This window comes from Zalophus californianus, chromosome 11, assembly GCF_009762305.2.
Source record: "Zalophus californianus isolate mZalCal1 chromosome 11, mZalCal1.pri.v2, whole genome shotgun sequence".
Lineage (NCBI taxonomy): Eukaryota > Metazoa > Chordata > Mammalia > Carnivora > Otariidae > Zalophus > Zalophus californianus.
In genome coordinates, this window is record NC_045605.1 from 98,957,140 (window position 1) to 98,978,934 (window position 21,795).

At 36.2% G+C, this 21,795-nt stretch overlaps 3 protein-coding genes across 3 annotated transcripts; 1 reads left to right on the forward strand and 2 right to left on the reverse strand.

Moving 5' to 3' along the window:
- The first annotated feature begins 462 nt into the window (after positions 1-462).
- LOC113914659 (olfactory receptor 4C46-like) lies at positions 463-1,392 on the forward strand. Its single transcript, XM_027580075.2, has one exon. The coding sequence runs from the start codon at positions 463-465 to the stop codon at positions 1,390-1,392; it is 930 nt and encodes a 309-aa protein (XP_027435876.2).
- Positions 1,393-7,332: 5,940 nt separating this feature from the next.
- On the reverse strand, positions 7,333-9,841 carry LOC113913578 (hyaluronan mediated motility receptor-like). The gene is given in 2 exon segments (XM_035723133.1): positions 7,333-9,398; positions 9,811-9,841. Coding segments are annotated over 2 exon segments (2,097 nt in total).
- A 3,683-nt stretch (positions 9,842-13,524) lies between these two features.
- Positions 13,525-14,460, reverse strand: LOC113914821 (olfactory receptor 4P4-like). Its single transcript, XM_027580380.2, has one exon. It carries the CDS (start codon positions 14,458-14,460, stop codon positions 13,525-13,527), a length of 936 nt encoding a protein of 311 aa, XP_027436181.2.
- Between the last annotated feature and the right edge of the window lie 7,335 nt (positions 14,461-21,795).

A 21,795-nucleotide genomic window follows, 5' to 3' on the forward strand; every position in this document is an offset into this window, starting at 1 on the left:
TCTCAAATTCCTCTTTACTTTTCCACCTATATTCTCACTGTCTTCCCATGGTTCCCCATTTCCTAAGGATAGAGGGAAAATTTCTTAACCCTGCATTCTGAACCTTTACATCATAAACTACCTTCTTTTTCTTACTTAGCTGCCACTATGTATTCAATCGACTACTTCATGTTATGTGGCTAATCAACTCGGATCATGAAGTGTGCACAGATGATCTCCTGCTTGTGTGTTTAAAGATTTCCTCCTGTCCATACTCAACAGAAACTTCAACCAGTAAATAATCTAAGTAATCTTAAAGAACTCATAATTTATTATCTATCTCAAAAAAACATATGAGAATCCACAACTCAATAGAATCTAGGTATGTATAACTTACTAGATGAAGAAGCTTAATAAATTCAAGGTTACGTAAATCAAAAGGGATTTTTTTTCAGGTAATGCAAGGATTCATGACATGAAATAATGGGAAACAGGAACAATGTGACAGAGTTTGTTCTACTGGGGCTCACAGAGAATCCAAAGATGCAGAAAATCATATTTGTTGTCTTTTTGGTGATTTACATCGTCTCTGTGGTAGGAAATATGCTCACCATGATCACTATCACTACCAGCCCATTACTGGCGTCCCCCATGTACTATTTCCTGGCCTGTCTCTCCTTCATTGATGTCTGCTATTCTTCTATTAATACGCCTAAACTGATCATAGATTCACTCCGTGAAAAGAAGACCACCACATTCAATGCATGTATAACCCAAATCTTAGGGGAGCATTTCTTTGGAGGTGCTGATGTCATCCTGCTCACTGTGATGGCCTATGACTGCTATGTGGCCATCTGCAAGCCACTGCACTACACGACCATCATGAATCGACGGGTGTGTGGCCTGTTAATGGGAGTGGTGTGGTTGGGGGGCTTTCTTCATGCCACCATACAGATCTTCTTTATCATCCCTCTACCCTTCTGCAGCCCTAATGCCATAGATCACTTTATGTGTGATCTGAACCCTTTGCTCAATCTTGTCTGCATTGATACCCACACTCTAGGGCTCTTCGTTGCTGCCAACAGTAGATTCATCTGTCGGCTAAACTTCCTCCTCCTGATCATCTCCTATGTGGTCGTTCTGCACTCCCTCAGGAACCACAGCTTGGAGGCAAAGCGCAAGGCCCTCTCCACCTGTGTCTCCCACATCACAGTGGTTGTCCTATTCTTTGTTCCCTGCCTATTTGTGTACATGAGACCTGCAGCTACTTTATCTATTGATAAAGCAGTTGCAGTGTTCTACACTCTGATAACGCCCATGTTAAACTCCTTAATCTATACCTTGAGAAATGACCAGATGAAAAATGCCATTAGGAAATTGTGTAGTAGAAAAGTTATTTCAGGTGAGAAATAAATATGGCTGAAGCCCAACATTGATTCAATGAAAACAAAGGTCTAAAGGACATTTTGGAAGTTCTTAGAAAGGAATACCTACCAAATAAAGAAAAAGCAAACTACTGTGAATTATAACTTCTGAAGTGAGTGGAGCAGAAATGTGTGCAAGAAAGAAAAGAAGCTTACCACAGACTATGCTACATGCTATATACGAATATAGCATGTAGCATAGTCCTATATATATTCATATTGACTATGAATATTTACTATCTATAAATTCCAATATATTTTTATTAAGAATTCTTCTCATATTTATACACCAGTGTTGATGATAACATGTTGTCTATAAATTATGGTATAAAACGACTATAGGGTTATAAAAACAAAGAGCCATTTAACATCTGAGGGGTAACAATGATTACCCCGTTTCCAAATTTTCTTGTAGACTTTAGAGTCATATTGTATTGTTCATGTCACCCATCTTAGGCTGCTAATCCATAAGAAAAAAATGATGACTCAAAATATGAACATCTTATTCTTTGAGAGGAATTTCTATTTATTAAATAAAGTCACACTCTATAGAGTACTTGACTACTTCTTAAAAATAGTTTTTACAAGGTAGCACAATGTCTGGGGCACAAAAAATATTGAATGAGTGAATAATGGTATGAAGGAAGTTGAATAAAGTCAAGAAAATGTAGAGCAAAAAAATAATAGTAGAGACAAGGGACTTTTTTCCTACTTTTATCTGATTCAGACTGAGGATTTTAGATAGATCTCTTTGAGAAACCACAATTTGTTTGAACTCCTGATTAAACTATGTATTTAGAAAGATTGAAACTGAGATTCTCAGTGAAGGGACAAATAGCTTACCTTGATACTCTCTCTGCTCTCAGAAATATTTCATCATCATATGAATGTGAGCTGTTCATGCCGTTTTTCTCTGTTAATTAGATTACTTCTAGGTAACATTTCATTATGAAAAGCTGTTTTTAAAAATATGTGGTTCCATCTACACACAAAACAACTTCAGGATAAATATATTCCATATATATATATATATATGTATATATATATATATATACGATAATATATCCCCATTCACTAATCAATAGATATTTTTAGACAAAAAAATATATCAGACACATTGATGGTTGCTGGGCCTTCAGGGGTGAATAGAGAGGAACCAGAGTCTTGCCATCAGAAAGCTTCAGATCCACTGAGAGACACCCAGGAGGGAGCAGAATATGATAAGACCATGTTATAAATGGGAAGGTAGTGGCTGCACAGCATGCTGAGAAACATATTTGAGGGACACACAACAAAGACCAAGGGGTCAGGAAGACTTCTTAGATGAAAACAAATCAAAAAGGGGCACAAAGGTTGAATGGGAATCATCAGAGTGAATAGGCATGCATTAGGGTGAGAATATTCCTGGGAGAGGATGCATAAGAAAGACCAGATGGTGAAAAAGAGTATGCAGAAAGCACAATCATTTCAGTATGTTGTGGCAATTCATCTATTCATTCAATAATTAATTATTGAGCTCCTACTGTGTGTCGGGTTATAACCTAGACACACAGCTCCTAAAAGTCTAATTAGTAAGACATGAAACTAGAAAGTTAGTGAAGGGAAGGTCAGGAAGGGCTCAGAACTGTGTTAAAGCTGAATGCCAAGTACCATGGGGAACACATTGAAAGGGTCTTCCATATCTTTTCATGGCCTGTAGCTCATTTCTCTTAGCACTGACTAATTCTGGACTGTCTGATGTTGCAGTTTATCTATCCTAACCTACTGAAGGACAACTTGGATGCTTCCAATTTTATGGACAATTATGAATAAAGCTGCCTTTAAACATCTGTGTGGAGGTTTTCTTGTGGACATAAGTTTTCAACTCCTCTGGGTAATGTCAAGGAGTGAGATTGCTAAATTGTTTTAGTTTTGTAAGAAACTGACAAACTGTCTTCCCAAATGGCTGCATCATTTTGCTTTCCCACCAGCAATAACTGAGAGTTCCTGTTGCTCCACATCTTCACCAGCATTATTGGAGACAGTGTCCGATATTTTGCCATCCTAATAAGCATATTGTTGTAAAACCTCTTTTAAGTCATTTGCTTATCCAAAATTTGCAAATTAATTAATTCAAGAAGGCTCATGGACTTGGAGACAATTGGCCCAAACTTCACAATTAAAATATGACAAGTTCAGAATCTATGCCATGTTTGACCTGACATAAACATTGATCCCATCCATCATTGTGAATTCTAAGATCAAAAAAGTGTGCTTTGGTCAACTTATGTTGAATTCTACAGTGTTCTTACATAAAATTAGATTTATTCCAAGGGCAATGGGCCACTACCCACAGTTTCTGAAGAGTGAGCAGTGGAACAAGAATTGTCTGTTAGATGCTGTTTCCTTTATTCTTCAGATCTAAGGACTCACATTTTACAAGTAGGCTCTTTACAGTTCAGAGAAAAATGTGAATGCCAGATTGCTGGGTGGGAAAGAGTAAAATAGCAGACATGTGCTCCCACATGATAAGGTAGCAAAGATAGAAAACATAAAATTATCTCTGAAGAGACTGCACAGCTACTAAGGGAAGAAGTAGAAGGAATGAGATTAAAAATGGAGGGTAAACTCAGCTGAGGTGAGCAGCAACAACGACATTTACTGTGGGAAATGTCATTTCTGGGTACTGGATGGAACTGAAGATCCAAGTTTTATACACATTGACAGGGACTGTTGAGACGTGAAGGAATCTGCAGAGCGTTGGTCAGCGATCTAGGGAATCTCAAGGACACAACAGTTTTTGCCTTGTTTCATTAGAGAAGCCACATAGCATAACCAGGAGAGAAACAGACTTTTTAGAAATAATATTTTGTATACTTATTCACTAGCTGATGGACATTTGAATTGTGTCCAGGTAATGGCCATAGCGAATGATGAGCTGTGAACTTTCATGTGCAAGCCTTAGTGGGGACATAGATTATCCTTTCTCTTGGATTGATGCCTAAGAGTGGAATTGCTGAGTTATATGATGAGTGTATGTTAGCATTTTAAGAAACTGCCAAAGTGTTTTCAAAAGTGATGGTGTTTTGTTACATTTCCACCAGCAATGTGTGAGAGTTCTCGTTTCCCCACAACCTCACCAACACTTGGCATTGTCAGTCTTTTTTTTTAATTTATTATCTATTATTTATTTCTTTATTTCTTTATTTCTTTATAGGTAATATTTTGGGCATTGTTACAATTAGGGTTTTTTTTTTCCAGTTTTTATTTAAATTCCAGTTAGCATACAGTGTAATATTAGTTTCAGGTGTAAAATTAATTTTTTTGTTTTTTTAATTTATTTTTGTTTGTTTCTTTCATATTTTAATTAAATTCCAGTTAGTTAACATACAGTGTAATGTTAGTTTCAGGTGTAGAATTTAGTGAACCACCACTGACATTCAAAACCTGCTGCTTTGGCTAAGTTCAAGTGTAGTTACAATTAGGTGGTAACAAATAATCTATTAATGTAATAATGTATTTTATGTTTTATCACAATCTAGGGATTTACATCTAAGCATTGGTATACTTTTTTGATAAATAGTATTTGTATCAATTTTATTTTTAATTATTCTCTAATTTCTATTATTTATTTTCACTTTTTATTAAAAATGTTTCTAAATTACTATATACTTGAAATTGAAAGTTACCCTTTTATTATTGTTTTCTACCTTAACTGCATTGTCATTAGATAAGTTGCTCTGAGTGGCTCAGATAATTTAACACTAGTTGAGAATAAATTTATGGCATAAAATAGGATGAATATTTTAAATAACTCATATTCACTCAACAGCTGATGAATGTAGAGTTTTTTATATACCCATAGTTTGCTGCTTATTATTTGAATTAAATCCTCTATATGTATACACATTCAGATTTGTAAATGTTTCAGTGTTGCAAATTCTATCAATACTGAATGATTTTAAGAATTGATAATGGCTCTTACTTTAAAATCTGTTTTTTAAATATATATATAATAAAATAATATCAAATATATATATATAATCTCTTGCTTCCAATACTACTGCGTTTTGGGCACCTGGTGGCTCAGTTGGTTAAGTGTCTGCCTTCAGCTCAGTTCATAATCCCAGGGTCCTGGGATCCAGCCTGGCATAGGTCTCCCTGCTCTGCGGGGAGCCTGCTTCTGCCTCTCCCTCTGCCTGCCATTCCTCCTTCTTGTGCTCTCTCTATTTCAAATAAATAAATAAAATAATTCTTTAAAAAATAAAAATAAAATAAAAACCAAATACTACTACATTTTGACTGCTCTATCTTTTTCATGCTTTCAATTTTCAATTTTTCATGCCCTAGGAGTTAGGTGCATCTTTTGTAAAAAGCACCTATCAATTGATGATGTACAGTAACAAAAGACATGTTTCAAAATATTCAAAGCAACTCTACTCATTTCCTTGAATATGAAATGCCTGAATGTCTAGCAACAAAACAATGGATCAATTGTCACATACCTAGGCAATGAGATACCACAGCTCAATGAAAATAATCAGGAAACATAAAACATAAAGAATGAATCTCATGAACATATTAATGAGAAAAACAGTCACTGAAGAGTATAATCTGCATTACTGTTTTTCTACAAATTCAAACCCTAGGTAAATTTATTTTTTTTAAGAACTCTCATAATTTATTTAAAAACAAACAAACAGTAATCCAATTAAAAATGGGCAAAGGATATAAGTAGTTCTTCCAGGAGAGACATACAAATGGCCGATAAGCACAAGAAAAGATGGTCAACATCATTAATCATCAGGGAAATGCAAGTCAAAACCACAATTAGGTATCTCTTCACATCCACTAGTATGGTCAGAATGAAGAAATCAGGTAATAAGAAATGTTGGTGAGGATGTGGAAAAACTGGAACCCTCATATATTGCAGGTGGAATATAGAAAGATACAGCTGCTTTGGAAAAGAGTTCCTCAAATGATTAAACATGAAGTTACCAAGTTACCAAGCAATTTCACTCTTAAGTATAACCCAAGAGAAACCAAAACATATGTCCACATAAAAACTTGTACATGAATGCTCATAGGAGCATTATTCATAATAGCCCAAAGGTGGAAACAAGTCAAATGTCTATCAACTGACAAATGGATAAATAAAATGTGACATATCCACACAATGAAATATTATTAGGTCATAAAGAGGAATGAAGTACTCATATGTGCTATGACATGGATGAACTTTGAAAACACTGTTAAGCAAAAGAAGCTAGTCACAAAAGACCACATATTATTTGAGCGCACAAATAAGAAATATCTGGAATAGGGAAATTTATAGAGACAGAAAGTAGATTAGTGGTGGGAGGGGTGAATGAGGGGATAGGGAGATGACAGTTAAAAGGTAAGGGGTTTCATTTTGAGGTGATACAAATGTTCTAAAATTGACTATGGAGATGGTTGCATATCTGTGAACGTACTAAACACCAGAGTTGAATACTCTAAATGGGTGAATTGTATGGTATGTGAATTATATCTTAATAGAGGTGTTAAAAAAACTTAAATGCTTAGCTATCTTCTTCTTAAGTAACTCTACACCCAATATGGGCTCGAACTCATGACTCTGAGATCAAGAGTCACATGTTCTACAAACTGAGCCAGCCAGGTGCCCCAAATGCTTAAACTATTTTTTGAATACGGCTTATCTTTATGATATTTATTTATACCAAGGACTTTGCTATTTTGCAAATAGAAATGGATGTGTAAAGCTTTATGAACTCTTCCAATTACACTAGTGATTTTCAATATACTAATGAGGTAGTTGGAAAACCTGGGAACATTAATAGCCATCTATGGTCAACACTCTAAAATAAATCCATAATTCTCAGATGGATGTTCCTCTATAAACTTAGTTTTTTCTGATACCGAAGTCCTTCCTTAAACTCAAATTTTATAGTTAGAATAACAAATGCCCCACCCTAATACCTTCAATAGAACTAAGTGTTAGTTTAGAAACCGATTTGAGTTGGCTATTTTCATCTTTCAGTTTCACAACATGCTTGATTTTTTGCTTTAGATTTTGATGACCCAGTAATTTAGCATACACATCTCTTAGTTTATTTAGTTGTTCCTGAGCTGCACCATGTTCATTCAACAAAGCCTGTTTCTCTGTTTCAAATGCATCCAGTTGTAGCTGAAAAGGTTTCATTTTATTATATAGTTCTTCATAAAGGAGACGCCACTTATTCATTTCCTCAGTTAACTCTACCACTGTGTTTTCTTTTCCAGCTTTTCTTGCTTCTTCCTCTTCCAGTTGTTTCTTGAACTCTTCACTTTGTTCCTTGAGCTGGTTCTGCAAGTCAGTTATTGTTTTAAGAGAAGAGACTGTGATTTCTTTAATTTCTGCTTCTTTAAGTGCTGACTTGGTCTGCAGATCTAGAAGCATCTTTGTGTATTCTTGATTTGAGGTCTCAACTGCCAATATCTGATAATGAATGTCCTCTGCATTTTTCTCGGCCTTGGCCACTTTTTCCTGAAGTGATGAGTTCTCCAGCTTAAGATCTTCTATCTCACTAGCTGTTAATGCTTTATAACTTTCAAATTGAGCAGTAACATCTCCAAGGTTTTGTACTGTACTATCATACTTCTCCTGTAAAAGCAGGGTGGCCTGATTGTGAGCAGCATTAGTTTTTTCCAGTTCAGCTTCTTTCCCTTTCAGCTTCTCTTCTAGGAGTTTTAGTTCTTCAGCTCGAGATTTTGTTTCCTCTTCCAACTGCCTAACTAGCCTTTCAGCTTGTTCCTCCTTTTGCTGTAATTTATCTAGCTCATCCAGTACTTGCTTTAATTCTTCCTCAAAGAGAGTCCTCTCTTTCATCATTTCCTCTTGAAAAGAACATAGCTTCTGTTGAAGACTGGAGGACAATTCCTTCTCTTGTTGCAGAAGTGAATCAGTCTGTAATTCTTTTTGTTGTAGTTTTTCATGTTCCTGTTTTTCAAGAGTAAGTTTCTCCTTTAAGTTTTGCATTTCAGAATTTAGAGTTTCATCCCGTACTCTATCCCTGTTGACAAGGTCTACTTTTTCTTTTTCGAGCAGCTGACACTTAGCATTCAGGTCTTCTACTTGTTTAGAAAGTAAAACAACATTTTCCTCAAGAGACTGCTTAAGGCTTACAACTTCATGGTTCTTTTCTTACACATTTTCTTCTAACTGGGCAGTATCTAGCTTGTATTTTTCCACTTGATCTGATGCACAACTAATTTCTTTGATGTATTCTAAGAGTTTTTCTGTTTCGGATTTTTCATCAATCTTTTCCTTCTCTATCAAAACAAGTTTCCCCTCAAGTTGTGCTATTTCCCCCTGAGACTCCTCAAGATTCTTCTGAGTGACGTGCAGCTTCACCTCCATGCCTTCCTGTTTAGCCATCATACTCCTCATCTTTGTTTCTCTTTTGTTTCTAAGTTTCATTAACTCAAGGCTCAGAATTCTCATAGTCTTCTGGTTACTATCTTCAGAAAACTTTGATTTTAGTAGCTCATTAGTCCAGGTTAACTCAATAAGCTGTTTTTCTAGTGAAGCATTACTTGCAGAGAGAGATGTTTTCTCCCTGACTGTAGCATTTAGCTTGGCCTCCATTTTCTCTAGTTCAGCTTCCAGATCCTGGATTCGCTTGTCCTGAGCACCACGTTCCTGCAGAAGAACACGAATCTCTTTTTCTAATATCTTCAAATCTTTATCATTCTTTTGAGATTCCTTCTTTAATCCCAAAGTCTTTACTTTTCTTGCTGAAGCAAGCAGGGTAGTATCTGTGTCAACATTAAGATTTTGTTGAGATTCTTTTTGTTTTTTAAATCTTTGTGATTTCTGAAAGGATACTGGTCCTTTCAATACTTCTGACGTTTTAACATCATAAGCACCTGGAGACGGTGCACAACCGGAAGGGTCATTGAATTGTTTCAGGGGCACCTTAGGAAAAGATATGTTGACGACCAGCTCCACGAACTGAAGGTCACTAACCTCAAACCCTAGGTAAATTTAATCATTTTTGTAGATGAAGATACTGATTACTTTCCAAAGGTGGTCATTTTAAAGATTATGAAGAGGACTTCAAGTGTACTGATAATTTGTGACTTTTAATCTGATTGCTGATTAGATGATATTGCTCATTTTATTGATCTACCCATTCTACACATGAAGATGATCTGTATTCTAGTAACGAAGTTGATCATTTTAAGTACATTGCCTTTCAAACTTTAGACTGAAAAATGTTTTATGATGTTCTTTCAAAGCATAAAATCAAATCTTGCAATAGTTTTGTTTCTTCATTAGTAGCTGTTGAGAAGGTAGTTTGTCCAATTTCTCTTTGTTATAAAAACTCTACTTAATTTTTTCTCCCTCATTATTTTTTGCTACTATTCATTCTTCTTTGCACAGTACCTCCAAAATGCTTGTAGCTCCTGTATTGCATGTGGCTAATCTAAAACTGCTTCAGGGGCACCTGGGTGGTTCAGTCAGTTAAGCCTCTGCCCTCACCTCAGGTCATGATCCATGGGTCCTGAGATCAAGCCCAGGGTCTGGCTCCCTGATCGAAGGGGGGTCTGCTACTCTCCCTCTCCTGCTCCTCTCCCACCCTCCTGTGTGCTCTCTTTCTCTCAAATAAATAAATAAAATTTTAAATACTTAAATAAATAAAAGCCTTCTAGTATTATAATTATCTTTCTTCTTATAAAGTTCCACTATCCTGTTCTTTGTCTGTCATAACTAGTATTTTTCTTAAGAGAGCTTATTTTAAATTCCATGAAACATGAGCAAAAGGTCTTACATTAAAGTTGTAAGGTTTTCTTTTTTTAATTTTTAAAATTTTTTTAAAGATTTTATTTATTTATTTATTTATTTGAGAGATAGTGCATGAGAGGGGGTAGGGTCAGAGGGAGAAGCAGAACCCCAGTGAGGAGGGAGCCCGATGCGGGACTCGATCCTGAGACTTCAAGATCATGACCTGAGCTGAAGGCAGTCGCTTAACCAACTAAGCCACCGAGGCACTTTAAAGTTGCAAGGTTTTAATGTATTATCTCTTTTCACTAGAAAAACTTTTTCAGAAGAATCTTCATTTAGTTACAAGATGTCTTCATTTAGGTATTGTGCAATTTATTTTGTAATCAATAAACTTTATTTTTTAGAGCAGTTTTACTTTTACCACAAAATAGAGTGGAAACTACAGAGATCCCATACCCTCCATCCCCCTCACTGGGACAACCTCTCCCTCCAGAGGGCTACATGTGTTAAATCAAATGAACCTACATCAACACAACATTATCTCCCAAAATTCAGTATACATCAGGGTTCACTCTTGGTGTTTGACAGGTATAATAACACTGTCCCAAATTCAGGGATATACAGAACAGTTTCACTACCCTAAAAATCCTCTGTGTTCCACCTATTCATCCCTCTCCCCTCCCTAATCCTTGGCACCCAGGGATTGATATTTTTGCTGTTTCCATAATTTTGCCTTTTCCAGAATGTCACATATAGATGGTCCCCAACTTACAGTGATTTGACTTGTACTTTTCCAACTTTACAAGGGTGTAAAAGTGATATACATGCAGTAGAAACTGTACTTTGAATTTTGAATTTGGGTCTTTTCCCAAGCTACTGATAGTGCAGTACAATCCTGGTGATTCTGGGCAGGGGCAGTGAGGTGCAGCTCCCAGTCAGCCAAGCAATCACAAGGGTCAACAATCAAGACACTTACAACCATTCTGTTCCCATACAGCAATTCCGTTTTTCATGAGCAGTACAGTATTTAATAAGTTACATGAGATATGCAATGCTTTCTTACAAAATAGGCCTTGTATTCAATGATTTGTCCAACTGTAGGCTAAAAATGTAAGTGTTCTGATGACAGTTACGGTAGGCTAAGCTAAGCTATGAGTTTTGGTAGGTTGGGTATATTTCATGCATTTTTGACTTAAGATATTTTCAACTTATGGGGAACCGGGTGGCTCAGTCAGTTAAGCAGCTGCCTTTGGCTCAGGGCATGATCCCAGTGTTCTGGGATCAAGTTCCATATCTGGGTCCCCACTCAGTGGGAAGTCTGCTTCTTCCTCTCCCTCTGTACGTCCACCTGGATCATGATCTCTCTCTCTCAGACACATACTCTCTCTCTCAGACACACACACTCTCTTGCTCACAAATAAATAATAAAATCAATAAAAAATAAAAAATTAAAGTCTTAAAAAAAGATATTTTCAATTTATAATGGGATTACTGGGCCATAACTCCCTTGTAAGTCGAGGAAGGCCTATAGTTGAATCATACAAAAGGCAGCCCCTTAACATTGGCTTCTTTCCCTTTGAAATATGAATTTATGTTTCCTGCATATATATTCTTACCTTAATAGCTCAGTTCTTTTTAGTCCTGAATAATATTCCATCCTCCAGAAGTACAATTATTTATTTATTCACCTACTGTAGGGCATCTTGGTGGCTTCCAAGGTTTGGAAGGTTTGTGATTATGAATAAAGCTGCCATAAATAACCATGGGCAACCAAAATGCATTAATTTTTTCCTTTACTTTGTGGTTAAATCACATCTTATTTCTGTTTTGCTAGTTCACTCTCTCTCTGTCTGTCCCTCTGTCTCTCTCTGTCATTGAAGTAGGAAAAATCTCTGGTTGTGGATCCAAGGACTAATCATTTAGTTATCAATTTTAGGTATGTAGGAGTGAGCAACACATAAACTTTTTTATAAAGTTCTTTAACATTATGGGAAATGATACTATACTCTGGCCAATAGGTGGAATGCCAGGAAATGTGTTTCAGCATTCAGAATTGTAGATTCTCACTCTGTCTTCACTATTTATTATTGTTGATTTCAATGGGACATCAGGAGAGTTGACCCCAAGGAACCACTTTATTATTATTTTTTTTAATTTTTTTATTGTTATGTTAATCACCATATATTACATCATTAGTTTTTGGTGCAGTGTTCCATGATTCATTGTTTGTTCATAACACCCAGTGCTCCATGCAGAACGTGGCCTCCTCAATACCCATCACCAGGCTAACCCATCCCCCTACCCCCCTCCCCTCTAGAGCCCTCAGTTTGTTTTTCAGAGTCCATCATCTCTCATGGTTCGTCTCCCCCTCTGACATATTCCCCTTTTCTTCCTCTCCTGTTATCTTCTTCTTTTTCTTTTTTCTTAAAATATGTTGCGTTATTTGTTTCAGAAGTACAGATCTGTGATTCAACAGTCTTGCACAATTCACAGCGTTCACCGTAGCACATACCCTCCCCAATATCTATCACCCAGACACCCCATCCCTCCCACCCCCAACCACTCCAGTAACACTCAGCCCAAGGAACCACTTTAAAACAGATTTTTCTTGGGGCACCAAGGTGGCTCATTTGTTAAGAGACTGCCTTTGGCTCCGATTGTGATGCCAAGGTTCAGGGATGGAGCCCTGCATCAGGATCCCTGCTTGGTGGGTAATCAGCTTCTCCCTCTCCCTCTATACCCTGCCCTCGCTGCTCCTGCTCATGATCACTGATGCGCGCTCTCTCTCAAAAATAAATAAATAAATAAATAAAATCTTGAAAAACTAAAACAATTTCTACTCTATTCATTTGCACAACTGACTTCTGTAAGAACTAAGGGATATATATATGTGGGTGTGTGTATATATATTCTTTCAGAAATTTAAATTAATTCTTTTAGTTTTAGATTATTGCTTATTATTGATTTTTTTTTTTTTTTTTTTTTAGATTACAACTTCTGAACTACCGAGAATGTCTGTCACTGTTTGTCTGGCCTCTAAGTGCAATATATTAACAAAACTATCATTAAAATAATTCCCTTTATAATTCACTAATAATATACCATTGGTTTATTTGCTTTGATTCAATTGTTCTTCATGAAGGTTCCCCATGTATACCATCTTAATACCCCACAAAATTAATTTAGTTCCTGATTAATTTTGGTCTGCAAGAATCAGTACTTGCTCACTGATCACTTTAAACCTGTGGTCCTATTGCTGGCCTTCACTCCCCCATGACAGGGATGGTCCACAAACCCATGAGACAGTCACTGCCTTTTTCACTCACATCTCCCTCTTTTCTTTCTCAGAGTTTAGCCGATAAACTTTTTTCCAAGTTAACTGTGTACCTCCTTTGAAAATAATGATGGGCTCCAAAACTTTCTCATGGCTTTTTTCATCTCTGAATTTCTCAGACTATAGATTAGGGGATTGAACATAGGAGAAATGATGGTATAAAATAGAGCAAATATTTTGTCCTCAGGAAAAGTAGTAGGTGGTCTAAGGTAGATAAAGATTACAGGCCCAAAAAATAAGATGACCACAGTGATATGAGAACAACAGGTGGAGAGGGCTTTGTGTCTTCCCTCAGCTGAGAGATTTCTTAAAGTGAACAATATTATCCCATAAGAAACAAATAAGACAATAAAGGATACTAAGGAAAGCAGACCTGAAAAGGCAACCACAAGGACACCAGTGATACGTGTATCAGTACAGGCGACCTTTAGCAAAGGAAAAATATCACAAAAGTAGTGATCAATTTCATTAGGACCACAGAAGGGCAAACCAATTGCAGTGGAAAATAGAGGAAAGGCATGGACGGCCGCACCAGCCCAAGCAGCTAAGACTAGGAGATGGCACCTTGTCCTGTTCATGATAAGTAGGTAGTGGAGAGGTTTGCAGATGGCAGCATAGCGATCAAAGGCCATGGCGGTAAGAATGAAGATCTCAGTGCCTCCAAAGAAGTGCATTGTAAAGATCTGTAACATGCAGTTACTGTAGGAGATGGTTTTTCTTTCCACTAACAGGTCAGCAATTAACTTGGGGGTAACCGTCGAGGTGTAGCAGATGTCCATAGCGGATAAGTGGCTGAGGAAGTAGTACATGGGTTTGTGAAACAGAGGGCTGCATTGAATGGAGACAAGGATCAGAAGGTTTCCTGCCAACAGGGCAACATAACAGAATAAGAAGAGCACAAAGCAAAATATTTGTATGTTCTGGTCATACGAAAGTCCTAGAAGTATGAACTCTGAGATGTTTCTCTGGCTTTTCATATATTTGGTTTTGGTGTATGCTTCCCTAAGGACTTACATTTCTGAAAGAAAGAAAAGATAATTCTAGGTGAATATTAACTGTATGAATATTATATATAAATTTAATTAAAATGCATATTTTCAGAAATAGTGTTAAGAATAATTGTTTTTGATTTATTGAATTGAGCCGGTTTTTCTTTTTATGCTATCTTGTATAAATCTATCATGAAATAGATTTATAATGGCAATAAACAGAATAATTACGTATTTTACTCAAAATTACTAGTAATTATTTAAATATTTAAATACTATTTTGAAAATACATGTTACTACTATTAATTATACTTTTAGGATAAGGACTGCTAATTATATTATTTGGTGTAAAACAAGGAAAAGCTTTCCTCCATATTTCCCAGTTTTTATAACTTACACATAAAATGAAATTCCCTTCTTTTAAAATTATCTGAGAAAATTCCCTTAATTTTCTGGGAATGAATCCTGAAAAAATGCACATTTTTTGAACTACTGAACTATAAGATGTGTAGAGCATACTACACTTCCCTACCTGGTCAAACATTGTCAATGGGTCATGTGAAACCAATGGAATTGCTCTTTTTTTTTTTTTTAAGATTTTATTTATTTGAGAGAGAGAGAGAGAATGAGAGATAGAGAGCACGAGAGGGAAGAGGGTCAGAGGGAGAAGCAGACTCCCTGCCGAGCAAGGAGCCCGATGTGGGACTCGATCCCAGGACTCCAGGATCATGACCTGAGCCGAAGGCAGTCGCTTAACCAACTGAGCCACCCAGGCGCCCTGGAATTGCTCTTACATTAAAAAGCAAAGAATAGTTGAAAACAATACAACAAAAGAGAGAATATCAATTAATGATTGAAATCTTGAAAAATATTCAGGAAACCCATTCTTTTGTCATATTTATAATTCATGAGTTAAATACAATTTAAAAAATACATGCTGTCATTGATTTTGTGATAGCAGTTGATAAAGGAAAGATAAAACTGTTGAATTGCCCATGTATTTTTGAACGATGCACTTGTCCTGGCTTTGGCAGAAAATTTCATATTTTAGATACAATCTAAAGATCCAATGCCAATAAAAGGGGCTAATACTGAAAGTAACTTGAAGACACTCTTCCTGGTGAGTTAGAACTCAATGATATTTGTTGCAATAATGAATAAATGAAAAATTCAGGAATTCACATCTCTGTATCTAATGTATATCTTAAGACATCATTTAATCAGTGCAAAATGAGATTAGGAGGAAGAGAAAGCACTTGCAAGAGCTCTTTTACCCACTAAGGAGGAAATATCTGATTCTGGTGGGTTTGCAAAGCTAGCACCTTCTACCTTAGTCTGAATCTCAAGTGACAGACATATCTGGGCCCCCAGAGGCCTATTTAAAATACAAAATGCTTTTGTTACATTATTTGGCAACAATCATTGTAGAGACTCATAGATTTAATATCTGTGTTATTGATATTCCTCAAAAAGATTTTAGATGGCAAATAGTTGACAGCTAGGGCATTTTTAGAATGGTCTGTACCATAAGACATCAATTCTATTTTAAATTATATTCAAAATTCTAACCTCATAAGTGTAGAAATTTTCAATTGTTCCTATTTTGCTTTCGGGATCTATAACAAGGACCCCTAGCCTCCTTTACATAACAAAATAATATAATTATGTCACAGAGGGTTCCGCAGTTAACTGTAACTAAGGAGTACTGAAAAGCTTTAGGAGTGTGAGGATCATTGACCTATCTTCTACTTACTGCAACTGTTACTAATCTTTGCTTATGAGGTAGAAACAATGTTAATTTTTCAGGTATACCTAATTACTAAAACAAATGGATTTACAGGCAACTCTTATCTAAGTAGACTGTGAACAATAGAAATGTGGAAATCACTGGACCAATTCAAATCTCTGATTCTAATCAGAAAAGATGTATCAAGAGAATTTAAGTAATTTCTCAGGATTTTCAAGTAACACACTGTAAATGTGAAAAGACAGAAATCCTCTGTCTTCCTCAATCTGGGGTTATCTTTCATGGGAGAGAACTGAGAGGGATGTCATGAAGGACAGTATGGAAAAACTCTTGAGTCCTCCTCTGATCAGAAAAGAATATGCAGATGGAGCACTGGGTGTTATGAACAAACAATGAATCATGGAACACTACACCAAAACAAATGATGTAATATATGGTGATTAACATAACAATAAAAAATTTAAAAAAAAAGAAAGAAAGAAAAGAATATGCAGGACAATGGGTTAACCAACACCCTGTCTTTTCGAAAATGTAAGTAAAGAGGTATAGAAAATTTAATATACACATGTATTGTAGGATTTGCTGATGCTAAATCATTTGAAATAATTTGCCTTCATTTTTACAAAAATGCAAATTCCTCATCAGGATTCCTGCTTGTTTTCTAGATCATCATTGGAATTTCAACTCCAATAGCTCAAAACCCCAGCCTGTATTCTGAGGGAATTTGCTCTATGATCAGTGCCTTTAGCAAAGGTAAAAGGGAAGAGGGAAAGTCAGTTGAGGAGAATTACTGTCATAAAACAAATAAAATGATAGCAAGGACCCCACTCATGGAACAATTGCAGTCACAATTGGTAAATAAAGAACATCAGGCAGACACTGAACAAGTGGTTGAAACAGTAGCAACACACAAAGGGGCAGAAATGCTGAGGCATCTCAGATCAACTGACCAGTGTGATCCTTGAGCAAATGGCTTCATCTCTTTAGGCCTCCTCTTCCTCATTTCACAACTAAGCTATCCTTACAAAATTCAGAATTTTAGTGAGGAATGCATGAGGTAACATGAAATTGCCACTGACATGTGTGTTTCAAAACTGTCATTTTTTACAGTCCTTCCTCTCTGAGTGATTAGTTTAGGACCACAGATCGTCATGCGTCCACACACACAATCAATGGGAAAATAAAGGAAATAAAAAAGAACATTCACAACATGGATTTAGCAAGTATGATCATGATAAACTTCAATTTCAACAATCTCTTACTGAAACTCTGTTAGTATCTTAATCAATTGGTTATCTTAGCCTGTTTCTTAACACTGATCACTAGTCTAATTTTTTTTCTACAAAAGGTACACAAATTATTTTTTTAATTTCTTGGAATTATTGAATACAAATTATGTGTACCTTCTGGATTATGCTGTTTATGAAGGAATAGAACCTGTCATATTTACATAAAAGTTTCCACCACACATTCAAACTTTTCCTTAGTGTAACAGAACGTAGGGTGCTATAACCTTACCATGGTTGACTCAGATGAAACTACTCTGTTTTAGTAAGGCAGATGTTTTGAAATATAAGAAATTCTTTTTTATTGTACATATTCAAGCATAAACTGGTCTGTTTCTTAATAAGACTATGGAGGACTGTATTTAAGAGCTGGGGAAACAATGAAATTCACTGCCAACATGAAGATGGTTTATCTAAGTCTACTACTTTGCTCCCCAAAAGGGAGAATTTTGCTTATAGCTAATGTGCCATTAAAACTAAAGTTTGCTGAAACATTTTTATAGTAATAAATTGTCATATGCTGCAAGAGAAGTTATATGCTTTAGAATGAAATTATATAGAAGTAATATAAAGAACACACAGTTAGCCTAGCACGTGTGTGGTGGGACCCTTCCCAAACCAAGATGACATGGGTAATTCACTAACTATAGGATCTGAGTGGCTGTCTGGTTAGTTTTGGGGCTGCATCAGGAAGCATCCCATCCTCAGATACTCACTCTGCCAGTTTGTCTCTAGTACCATAATCTGGAATCAAATGCAGAGATTTAGAAACCCGGGAATTCAAACACATCCAGATGAATTCTCCATGAATATTTTGGGAAAATTTCAACAAGTCTTAAACCTTCTATAATTTACAAGCGAAGTGGACTTCCAAAATTCACAAAGACACAGTGATGCAAGAAGTGGATCTTCATCCCTCAGGAAAGCAGGCTGGGAACTATGAAAGCTGATTCAGCTGCTTAAGGATAGCTCTGAAGAAAAATAAGCAAAATGGGTTTTTATATTCCTGCAAAAGCTAACAATAGTATTTAGGTCCTAGGAATCATCCCTTTACTTTGTGCCTATGCCTGAAGATAATTTGGTTCAAGGGAACAGAATATAAACTTATGTGGCCATATGATAATTATTAGGTCTTTGAAATCTTTATGTAATTATATTCCCAGGGCATTTCCAAACAAGTCTTGGCCCAAGAGTTGCAAAGCCATCATCACATTAATGTGCTTGGTGCTCTTGGCTATAAACTTTCCAAAATTGCTTATCTGGAAAAAAAATTGACCCTTTTTCCCTGAAGGCCCCAAAAGGCTATAGTGTGACTGGCTTGTGTTCTTCAGCTTTCTGAAGAACAGGAGGGAAATTATAGCTTATAATTCTATCAGGGTGGCTTTCAGGAAATCAGAAATGAGGTAGGACAAGGAGCACTAAAAGGGCCACTTAGTCATTTTGTTGTTGTTGTTGTTGTTGTAGTTTTTTGAAATTATCAAGATCTTTGGTGTGCAGGGTAGGTAGGTAAATAAAATTAATGACTTGTGATATTATAATTGGTATGATGTTAGCATTGATGGATGAGCTGGTGGAGAAGGGTAGACAAAAAAAAGAAAGGAATAAAAAATTCTTCCCCCTAACTTGGGAAGGAGGAAAAGCAAAAATGATATGGAAAAATCAGAGGAAGGAAGCAAAGTACAGCAAAGCCTCTAATGTGTCTCCCATCTGGTTCTTTCTCTGCTCACTGACTATTCACAGGTTGTTTAGACTCAGTCTCATCCGCATGCACTGAAGCCAGGCAGTCTCTCTCTACCATACGCCAATCCATGCATGTAAATTTTCTCACGCAGGAAGTGTCAGGAAATCAAATTTTATAATATTTCATCTGCTTCAGATCAATCTCATTAGCCAAAGAATAAAAAAAATTTACTGAGAGATTGTTGGGTGGATTAAGTTCATATTACTTAATGTTCATAATAATGCATATTTTGACATACGTATTATTAGCTTCACTATGTATATAAAAACACAGAAGGTTCTAGAGGTTGAATAACTAGCTCAAATAGCCAGTAAGCAATTGAAGCAAGAAAATGCGTTATTCTAGTTTACTGCTTCCTTTGGGGCTTTAAATATTTAATAACTCTGAGGAAATGAAAGATTCTAGCACTTCATCATAAAGGACATTATAACCCAGTGATTCAGAGCTTGTCTAAATCAGCGTTATGCCCAGGGCTGACCAAGCTGCACTCAAGAGCTAGCCTGTACCAATCTATGGCAGGAAATAGCTGGTCATATTTCTAACCTTCTCCCTGTACACACACGTGGACAAGCCTTAGAGAAGGATACATGTTACATTCACATCCTCAACTGTTTAATTCATCCTACTAGTTGTGCTGCATAGTTATAATTTTGGTGAAGTGTAAATCTGTTGACCTCAGAGAGTCGGGGACCTGTGGCGGCGAAGGAACTGAGAAAAAGAGACCACAGTATAGCGAGGCACAGGGGACCCCGAGCAAACAGCCCGAGGCCCCGAGGTTTATTTTCCATACTCTTACATACCTTCTACAGCGATATAGATCTATAATGGTTTACAGCAGGGGTGTAGTAAGGCACATTCCTCCATGTATACAGGATTAGTCAAGCACATAAGAATCTTTAAAACAGAATAAAGGAACAGAGGGGAGTGCCCAGTGTGCTGTTTACAGCCTGCTTCCTATCTACAAAACATCTTCCGCTGCGGACTTCAGAACAGATCACACATGTCCCAAGGGCATTTCACTCTGATCCTTTCAGGTTATTTTTAACCTTGCAATCTTGAGTTTTCTCAGAGATCTCAGAGTCTGAGCGAACATGCACCAGTGGTCGTTGTGGCATTCTGTTTCCCACATAAATCATTATTTTTTGTGGACACGTTTTTTTAGATATATTTATTTCAGAGCAAGGGAGGGAGGGTGGCGGGGGAGAGAGAAAGAACAAGCACATGGTGGAGGGGCAGAAAGGGAGAGAAATTCTCGAACAGACTATATGCTGCATGCTGAGCCATGCTAGGGGCTTGATCTCAGGACCAGGAAATCACCACCTGACCTGAAACCAACAGAAGGATACTGAACCAACTATATCACCCAGGAGCCTCTATTTGGACACTCATTCAGTTCAGAAATTTTTTTTCGTATAGTTCACATTCAGAAAATTTTTCTTATAATCCAAGGTCATGCGGATATTCTCCTATATTTTACACCATTTTTTTTAACTTTTACATCTCACATATAGCTCTAAGATCCATTTTAAATAAATCTGTACTGGCGTGATGTATAGATAAAAGTTTTCTTGCCTTTTTTGTTTTATTTGTTTTGTGGGGTAGATAAAGATGCCCAATATTTCCACTATCATTTATTGCAAAAACTATTTTTTCACCACTGAATTGACTGCAGACTTTTGCTGAGATTAGTTGGCCATGTATGAGCAGGTCTACCACTGGGATCTCTAGTCTGCTTTTTGATCTTCTGGGATATCTTTATGAAAATACCACATCATTTTGAACACAGCTGTTTTGTAACATTGCTGGAAATGAGATAGTGGAAGTTCTCAAAATTCATTCTTTTTTAACATTCTGGGATCTAATTTAGGGTCCTCGTATTTGCATAGGAGTTTTAAATCAATTTGGAAAAGTTTTAAATATGCCTGTAATTTTGTTTGAGAATGCTTGAATCTGGAGATTCCTTTGGGGAGAATTCAGCTCTTAATAATGTTGAAACATCTGTCCACAAACACAGTCTTTTTTCTAATTATTAAGGTGTTTATAATCTTTTAACAAATATTTTACTCTCAGAGAACATGTTTTCCCTATATCTTGCTATATTTATTCTTAATTATTGTATAATTGTAAGACATTAAAAATAGGATTTAAAATCCAATTTCTATTTGTTAGTCACTAGTACAAACTATGAAACTGAATTATGTATACAGATGTTATATGTTGAAATTATGCTAAAATGACATTGCAAAGTAGGAGAACTAAATTTATCTGTACTCACAGTGAAATGATTGCCTATGTAAAAGTTCTATGTGTGTGTGTGTGTGTGTGTGTGTGTGTGTGCGCTAATATAGTAGTGTTATATACACTTGCCTCCAAAGTAGTAATAAAGCAATTATATTTATTATGGTCATATAAAGAAGAGATTAATAGTTCAATGTTATGTATAGCAATATAGGGCATGAGTAAGAACTTGGAGGAAAACCATTAACAAGTATAATCTGAAGTAATCTTTTTTTTTAAGATTTTATTTATTTATTTGACAGAGAGAGACA

Coding starts and splice junctions, on each gene's coding strand:
- LOC113914659 (XM_027580075.2), top strand. CDS start 463: ATGGGAAACAGGAACAATGTGACAGAGTTTGTTCTACTGGGGCTCACA.
- LOC113914821 (XM_027580380.2), bottom strand. CDS start 14,460: ATGAAAAGCCAGAGAAACATCTCAGAGTTCATACTTCTAGGACTTTCG.